Source organism: Rhincodon typus, unplaced genomic scaffold (assembly GCF_021869965.1).
Source record: "Rhincodon typus isolate 14 unplaced genomic scaffold, sRhiTyp1.1 hic_rhity00000567, whole genome shotgun sequence".
NCBI classification, from domain to species: domain Eukaryota; kingdom Metazoa; phylum Chordata; class Chondrichthyes; order Orectolobiformes; family Rhincodontidae; genus Rhincodon; species Rhincodon typus.
The window spans coordinates 1-8,857 of record NW_025966205.1 but is presented as its reverse complement, the minus strand read 5'-3'; the positions used below and the strand labels follow the sequence as shown (position 1 = coordinate 8,857).

At 51.3% G+C, this 8,857-nt stretch overlaps 1 protein-coding gene across 3 annotated transcripts; it reads right to left on the bottom strand.

Annotated features, from left to right (window-relative positions):
• Positions 1-419: 419 nt before the first annotated feature.
• On the bottom strand, positions 420-8,352 carry LOC109925710 (probable RNA-binding protein EIF1AD). Of its 3 annotated transcripts, none has more exons than XM_048621356.1 (6): positions 8,264-8,352; positions 6,803-6,932; positions 3,880-3,988; positions 3,362-3,470; positions 2,821-2,862; positions 420-1,101 (listed from the first exon to the last, which is right to left on the bottom strand). In XM_048621356.1, exons 2-6 carry the CDS (start codon positions 6,887-6,889, stop codon positions 945-947), a joined length of 504 nt encoding a protein of 167 aa, XP_048477313.1. In that variant the 5' UTR covers positions 6,890-6,932; positions 8,264-8,352; the 3' UTR covers positions 420-944. The 3 variants fall into 3 exon arrangements, with proteins under 3 accessions (XP_048477313.1, XP_048477315.1, XP_048477316.1); XM_048621358.1 differs by having other exon boundaries at positions 8,175-8,268; XM_048621359.1 differs by lacking the exon at positions 2,821-2,862.
• Between the last annotated feature and the right edge of the window lie 505 nt (positions 8,353-8,857).

Genomic DNA, 8,857 nt, shown 5'->3' with positions numbered 1-8,857 from the left:
GCAGAACTGCTGCGGCTTTTCCAACAAATTCCTGCTTCTATTGAAGTGGTAAAAGATACCTCTGGAAGCTATGTTTAAGCCAAAACCTCACGCAGAGAAAAAGAAAGAACTGGGTGGGACGGTGTTTGAAATTCACCAAAGATCCTCAGACAGCACCTTCCAAAATCACTTCCATCGAGAAGGACAAGGGCAGCAGATACATGGGAACACCACCCTCTACAAGTTCCCTTCCAAGTCACTATTTGGAAATATCACCGTTACTGCAGTGGTTCAAGAAGGCCGCTCACCACCACCTTCAAGGGCAACTAGGGATGGGCAAGAAATGCTGAGCACAGCCAGCCATGCCCACATGCCATTTGCATTTCTTCTGGCTAGCTCTGTTGATGCAGTGGAATGGTACTCCACATCAGCACAAAACATTCATTTCTCAGCAATATTTATTTATTTTAAGTACAAATGGTATTCTCTCCAGAATGTAAGACTCTGCCCTTCTCAGTGCATCGCTCCATAAGTGACAGGAAGATAAAGCCTCGAGCTGGTCGACTGTGGCGTGTGCGCACACAAACAAACAAAATCTACCCTCCTATCCCACAATCAACTGGTTGTCATCAGCCTCCAAAGCTCCTCAGTCAATTTGATTGGGGGGGGTGGTGAGAGAAGAAGGTGAACAGGGATGGACTGGCTGGCGGAGGTCATTGGTGGAGCTGCCAGAAGATGTATTAATGACACAGCCAGCCTGGTGCAGGATTCAAATGGATACCCGCAGGGGAACATGCTGCAAGGCAGTGGGAGAGAGGGTAAGACGCTGAAAGGATGTCTCTCCTCCTCCCCCCCCACAACCCCAGATGAAGCACTTGCCCCTTCTGCAGTCTTTGAGGAAAAAAAAAAACGATCAACGGTTTGCCTGCAGTTATTAAAGCAAGCATTTGCTGCTGTCCTGTCCTCTAAACTCCCTGCTCCTCCTCGTCTTCCTCTTCGTCCTCGCTCTCCGAATACTCGTAATTCCTTCGGTTTGTGTTGACAAACAAGTCGCTGTCGTCTTCCGAATCATCCCCCGACTCTTCCTCCGAGCCCCGGTTACTTCCATCTTTCTTTGTGTTACTGGAGAGGGAGAGAGAATGCAGCTTCCTTTACCTGAAGCCTGACATGCAATGAAATATCACCCCGGGGGCACATCACAAGTATATTCTAGAACCAAGTAGGCCACCGAGCAAGAGCTGGAAGGGAGAGGGCACCAAGAAGGGTCAATATCAACTTTAAGGAGAGCGGGGCGGAGGGGCTTAGGGAAGGAATTCCAGAGTTCGGGGTTATAAAGATAGGGAAAGGTGCAAGGGTTGGAGAAAAATCACAGAGATAGGGGTGTAGGCGCAAGAGGAAGTGACAGAGACAGGGAGGGGTTGTCAGGGTTACAGTGTGAAGGGGGCTCATTTGGAAAGGGCTCCAAAGTGGCAGAACGTGCTACAGTTTTAAGATTGATTTGTATAATGGAGAGAGGGAAATGGTTTTAGTTTAAATGTTTGAGTTCTGGAAGTAGAGTTGGGTTGTGTAATGAAATGAGGTATTTAAACCCCTTTCGTTATAGTTCAGCGCATTAGAAACATGAAGAGAAAACTGGGTTGCTGTCATATGTGTCCACTAACAACAGACAGAAAACTGTTCATCGGGAAAAGGTGGTGTGCAGGACTCATTGACACAGAAGTAAATAATTCACACAGTTTAGCCATCTCCAACACAGTCGTGGTTGAAGAAAAGATTCAAAAACAGAAGGCCGTGGAAGTGGAGTTTCGGGAACCCAAGTTAAGGACTGGGTGAGCTTTGTTAGCAATGTAAGCATCTCAGAAGGAGACATTAATTGAAAGATAGCATCAAGCGAATGCAGAAAGGGCAGACAAAAAAATTGATTACAGTTGTGCTAACTGAATAAAGAACTTTAACAGTGGAGACAGGGTGGGCATTCACTGAAGTTTGGGTATCTGTAAGGTTATTGCTGAGGCTAAAAGGGTGGAAACAATTTCTGATATTTTTAATGACTGTCAAGTAGTTATTGTATATTAATCATTTTCTTTCTTTCCTTTCAAGGGGAATAAACTTAGGTTATTTGTTAGAATTATACTGGCAGCTTCTTGTGATTATATTCAGTGACTTAACCTCGTAAGCAAACAAATAGCAAAACAGAACTCAGTCTATCAAGCCAGGTCTGGGCTCAGTATCAGCATTAGTTGGGGTTATATCACCAGAGATAGGGAGGGGTGTAGGGGCTGGAGGAGGTGAGAAAGATAGCGAGCAGTGTAGAAGCTGGAGGCGATACAGAGGTAGAGTGGATGAGAGTACACCGGGTTTGGAGATAAAGGTGGGAATTTTGAAGACTGGGTGATCTCCCAACCAGAGGGTCAATGCAGGTCAGTAATATGGTGAGAGATGGATGTGACTCAGTCCCATTAAAATGCTGGCAGCAGGGTTTTGAACAATAGGAAGGGGGCGACCAGTCAGGAGTGTGTCAGAATCGTTCATTCTGGAGGGAACAAATGCAGGGCTGAGGCTATCGGCAGCAGAGGAGCTGAGACAAGGGGAAACGAGTGTTCATTGTCTGCTGAGCTCCACAAACACACCAGCACGCACACAGGTCAGGGAAAGAGAGTCTCTTTCACCAGCCTGTGCCAAGTCAGTGCGCTGAAGTTTATCACATTTAGCAATGTGCCCTCACTCCCACAGCACAGGCAGACAGACAAACAAACACACAGAGGTGCAGCTTTGTGAAGGGACAGAGGAGATCCCTTGGGATTCAGCCCCTGATGGCGTGGATTGAAACCAGACACTCACCTCTCGGGGCACTCTGTCGCTGGGTCACAGAAAGTGGCAGGCCTGCAGGGTTAGGACCAGAAGGAACATGGGTCAGGGGCAGGGCTCCACCAACTGACAATCAGAGTCATAGACACACACATCTGCTGCTACCCATCGCTGACCCTCCGGCCGCGCCGCGCTCCCTCGGCGCCGACCTTAATTGCTCTCGAATTATTGATACGAGGCAGTTAAGAGCCAACCCCATAGTGCTGGGATTGGACTCTCATTACAGCCAGACCAGGCAAGGAGGGCAGATTTTCTTCAATTGTTAGTAAAACACTATTATTCTACAATAAGAAAGTAGCCACATTCCAGGCACCATCACTGGACCTTTGAAAGATTTCACCAGCTGCCTGGCCTGACTCGAACCCAGCTTCCCCGAACATGAGCCCAGGGCTCTAGATCCCCCAAGGTCTTACCAGGTACCACCCACATCCCCACAAACAGGCATCACCCTCGCGCGAGTACCCTTTGGATTTCCGTCACTGCTTGGCCTCGCGACTCAAGCCGAGTGTCCTACCAGAGCCCGTCCTTCCTGAGCTGCTTGATGTGTTCCTTGTACAGGATCGAGTTAATTTCCGCTTTCACCTTTTCACCTTCCTGGATGGGGTCCACGATTAGGAAATCGCCTGACAAAGCGGGGTGGGGGGATGGAAGAGAGACCGAACACAGATAATCTCACAGAGAGATCATCGCCTCCACCACCCGCCCCCGACACACACACACACACACAGCCAGTCAGTAACCCCCAACTTCCCAGGTTCCAACACTGACTCTAAGACGCGAGTGGAAACCCCAATCCTCCCCCCAAATCTTTCATTCCCCTCTGCTGAATTTTTCGCACAGTACATGCACATTGCTGGCCGGGCCTGCATTTGTCGCTCCTCCCTAATTGCCCCCAAACTGAGTGGCTGGCCAGAGCCAATACACTAACACTGCCCATTCCAAAGGGACCTTGCCTCGCATTAAGCCGGACCCTGACCAAGCGCCCCCCTCCCCCACCTCCCCCCCCCTCCCCCCACACCAATGCGCTCGTACCCCTCTTGATCCAGATGTTCTTGCGAAACTTGGTGGGCATGCTGGCGAGGAACCGCTCCCCCTGGGCCGTCTCCACCTCGTGCAGGTTGTTCCCCGGCGAGCCGAGCACCTGTAGGGGCGAGCCGACAAGTAGCCTGTAGAGGGCACTCAGGCAAACAGACAGCACCACGTGGCACACAACGGCAGAGAGAAGAGGCGCTGCTGAGACCGCGCGCCGTCAGGACCCAATGCAAGAATGCCACATTCCAAACCATCGCGACAGCGCAGGGGAGCCAGCTGCTCCCTGTTCCTATCTCCACGGCAACAGATCCGCCAATCAGGGTCACTTTGCCAATCAACTGGTGCCCCTCGCTTCCGGTGTTAGAAACTGTCCTGCCATGTCTGAAATTTTGGAATTCTTGCGCGCGTCCTGACGGGCACAAGGTGAAAACTTCCAGCTAAAGGTTCAGGGCGATCCAAGCCACGTGGTTTCTCACTCTCGCTGCATCACGCGACCCCCAGCACCATCCCAAAGGCTCAGGGGTAGTCAACAGTTCATTGCCGACTGTCGGAAAAACCCCATCTGGTTCACTCATGTCCTTTAGGGAAGGAAACTGCCAACCTTACCTGGTCGGGGCCTACATGTGACTCCAGACCCATAGCATGGTTGACTCTTAACTGCCCTCTGGGCAATTAGGTATTGGCAACAAATGCTGCCTAGTCAGCAATGCCCTCATTCCGTGAATGAATAAAGAAAAAAAAACAAACACACACATCCGCTGCTGCTCAACTGGGAATGCGAGATGACCGTACAGATTTCTAAAGAAACGCAGTTTTGTGGGACGTGCCTGTTGTTGATTACTTGCCCCGAGCGCCCTTGAGCACGAATGTATCACCAGGGCCATTTCAGAGGGCAGCTAAGAGTCAACCATGTTGATGTGGGTCTGGAGTCACGTGCCAAGTCCCAGACCAGGTAAGGCTGGCAGATTCCTCTCCCTAAGTCAGCGTTAGTGAACCAGATGAGTTTTTAAGGCAATAGACAGGGCGGTTATGAAGGCGTTTAGCACACTTGCTTTCATTGTCCACGCCTTTGAGTACAGGAGCTGGGACATCATGTTCACGTTGTATTGGTGAGGCCTCTTCTGGAGCACTGTCTAGTTCTGGTCGCCCAGTTATAGAAAGGACGTTATTAAGCTGGAGAAGGTTCAGACGAGATTTACCAGGATGTTGCTGGGACTGGAGGGTTTGAGTTATAAAGAAAGACTGGAACTTTTTTCACTGGAGTGTAGGAGGTTGAGTGGTGACCTTACAGAGGTTTATAAAAGCATGAGGGGTACAGATGAGATAGCAGTCTTTTCCCTAGGGTGGGGGAACTTCAGGATTAGGGGCCACATTTTTAGGGTGACAGGACAGAGATTTAAATAAGACATGAGGGGCAATTTTTTTTTCAAACACAGAGGGTGGTTTGTGTGTGGAATGAACTCCATGAGGAAGTGGTGGATGTGGGTATAGTTACAATGTTTAAAAGACATTTGGATAAGCACATGAATAGGAACGGTTTGGAGGGATATGGGCCGGGAGCAGGCAGTATGGTCGGCACGGACTGGTTGGACCGAAGGGTCTGTTTCCATGCTGTATGTCTCTGTGATGGTCTCCCAATTATTGAAACTAATTTTATATTCCAGAATTGTTAATCAATGTCATAACATTAATGTCCTTCACTGAATTTACATTCCACCAGCTGGGATTTGCACCATTACCCCAGGCCCCTGGATGAACAGTCCAGTGATATGAACACTATGTCATTATGTTGTCCCCTTCGCCCATGCCCCAGTGGAACAGCCCAGCCTCCATAAGCTGGGGTGGCAGTCAAGAAATTGCCGACAACCTTCCGCTGAAGATCTGGGGAAAAAGTCACCAGCTGGAAACACGCAGCTTGACGTCATGTTTTGCCGCGATGACTTCTGCAGTCAAATAGCCCCCTGAAACGCTTCGCCCCGATCACATGGAAAAGGGGGGAGGGCACCCAGTGTCTGTGAAAGCCTCCCCGGCCCCAGCATGAGTCAGAAATTAGGGGGCAAGATTGAGACAGGCCAAGAGCAGGAAGGTGGCAAATCTCTGAGCTGATCGTAACTTACAGCTGACGCTAGGAAGGTCACTTTAAGATTCAACTTTAACTCGGTTATGTTGTCCACTTTATTGATCAAATCAAATCAACCCTAGAAGATTGCACAGAGGGATCCTAATGTGATAAGACTGGAGATGATTAACAGAAGCTAAACGGGTGGTAAAATTACGGGAGACGCATAGAAAGGGAGCTGTCAGGTTTGACTAGGCACAGTAATCGGAGATGTGTAAGGTCCCAGCCCCTTCTGGTGAGGGGCTGCACTTATGTGTAATTCCTAGGCATGGAGAAGGCCGGGCGGGGATAAGGAAATCTGTCAGGTGACTCAGTTTGTTTGCGAGCAAGTATAAAGGTCAGGATGGCCTGTTGATCTGTGAGCAGCCTGGATTCCAGACACTGAAGATCAGCGTGAGGTCCATTTGACTGGCCGTAAGTTTCAAGACAGGTTCTACCTCCTCCTCACAGTCAATTACATGAATGGTCCAAATCTTAGTGGATACACCCATGGGGCCCATAGGCGTGTGTGTGCGTGCGTAACGGACACGTAGCCCAGTGAGCATTTGTGCATGTTTGGCTGTGGGACCCCAAACTGCAGGGCGCGAGCGAGCGAGGGGGGGAGAGAGAGCGCCTGCGCGCGAGCGAGCGAGGGGGGGGGGGGGGGGGGCGGGGGGGCGGGGGCGAGCAAGCGAGGGGGTGGAGAGCGCGGGCGAGAGAGAGGGGGCAGGAGAGCACTCGAGACAGAGATCTGTATCCCAGTGAAAGTGGTATTAAGGTCCCTCAGTGTGGCCCAGCTGTACTCGTCCCCGAGTACGCCCTTACCCGCACAATCTGTTGTATCTCGGAGGGCGGATCATAATCTCCCAGCACCTCCTTTACCACATGTTTCCTCTTCGTTGCCTGGGACATCTCGGGCTCCTGCCAACACCTTCAGCTTGGAATACAGTATGACCTGCAGGAGAGAGACACAGACATGACCGCGGGACAGTGCTCAAACATTAACCCAAAGGAAATGTCAGCAGCTAGAGGAGGTCATGTTGCGGACGTACAGGACATTGGTTAGGCCACTTTTGGAATACTGCATTCAATTTTCTGATCTCCTTGCTATAAGAAGGATGTTGTGAAACTTGAAAGGGTTCAGAAAAGATTCACAAGGATGTTGGAGGGTTTGAGCTGTAGGAACAGACTAAATATGTTGAGGTTATCTTCCCTGGAGCACTGCAGGCACAGAAGTGACCTTATAAAATCATGAGGGGCATGGATAGGGTGAACAGTCAAGGTCTTTTCCCCAGGGTTGGGGGGCAGTCCAAAACCAGAGGGGCATAGGTTTAAGGTGACAGGGGAAAGATCTAAAAAGGACCCAAGGGGCAACTTTTTCACAGAGAGTGTGGTGCGTGTTTGGAATGAGCTGCCAGAGGAAGTGGTGGAGGCTGGTACAATTACAACAAATAGGAAGGGTTTAGAGGGATATGGGCCAAATGGGACTAGATCAGTTCAGGATATTTGGTCGGCATGGAGGAGTTGGACTGAACAGTCTGTATCCGTGCTGCATAACTCTATCTGATCTACATTGGGCTACAGACCCACACCAACGGTGCCCCCCGAAATGAGGAGAGGAATACAAGCCTGAAAACACCTGATCTCGTTAGATTGTGGTAGCTAAACAGACTCAGACCTGGTTATACTTGGACAGAAGACTGCCTGGGAATACCAGTGCAGTAGACCGGCAGCACGGTGGCTATGCGCTTAACCACTGCTGCCTCACAGCGCCAAGGGCCCGGGTTCGATTCCACCCTCGGGCATCTATCCGTGTGGGGTTTGCACATTCTCCCTGTGTCTGTGTGGGGTTTCCTCCCACAGCCCAAAGATGTGCAGGTTAGGGTGGATTGGCTGTGGGGATAGGGTAGGGGGAAGGCATGCTGCTCTTTGGGAGGGGTGAGGGGGGTCAGTGTAGACTCGATGGGCTGAAAGGCCTGCTTCCAAACTGTAGGGGATTCTAACGACCTCAGACACCGCTGTTTGGCGTACGTGCTTGAAGGAGGAGGAGGAGAAAATCAGAAATTTAACGTGCGTTGAGCTCCAAATGCTCGCTGTGAGCGTAAATTGTGAATGATGTTCAAATGATGAGGGCTTCCACAGCCGAATAGCAGGGAAGGACAAGAGGAGAGGGTAGTGGAGGTCCCCGGATACTAACTACAGAGAGAGAGAGAGAGTCCAAGAGCCAGGCTTGGCCTCGGAGTGAGGCCTAATCCCGGTCCGGTCCAGGTGCTGGGATCCACTCACCTCCAGCTAGCGGCCGCCATCTTCACAGAGGAAGGAGGTATCTGGTCCGTCCTTCTTTTGGTTCCCCCACACCGCCGCCCTATTTCCGGTCCGTTCCTCCGTCCCCGCCCCCGCGCCCCACGACAACTTCCGGTCCGGTTCCCCCTCCATTTCCCACCTTCTTCCAACCCACCCCCGGATCCGCTTCCGTTCCCTCCTCTTAAACATTCCCCCGCAACACCCTACCACACTCCCCATCCAACTCCCCGCCGCTTTCTTCTTCTTCTTCTTCTTCTCCCTCAGCCAATCGCTGTCCGCAGTGAGCCGCCGGCTCAGTTAGCCCAGGATGTTAATGGGGGTCGGGGTGGGGGGATCGCAAGGAGCGGGCGGGCCCTGATAACGGCCTCCGTTCCCCAGGCCCGGCGCGGCCGGAAGTGGTGCGGGGGAAGGGTTTAAAGTACGGGACCGGTGGGCGGGGCGGGAGGCTTCGGACGCGGAGGGAGTCATTTGGCGGGAGCGAAGTGAGCCCGGAGGGAGGTGCGGATCCGGCGGCGGCGATAGCGGGAATAATAATAATAATAATAATAACAGTAACAATAATAGTAGTAGCAGTAA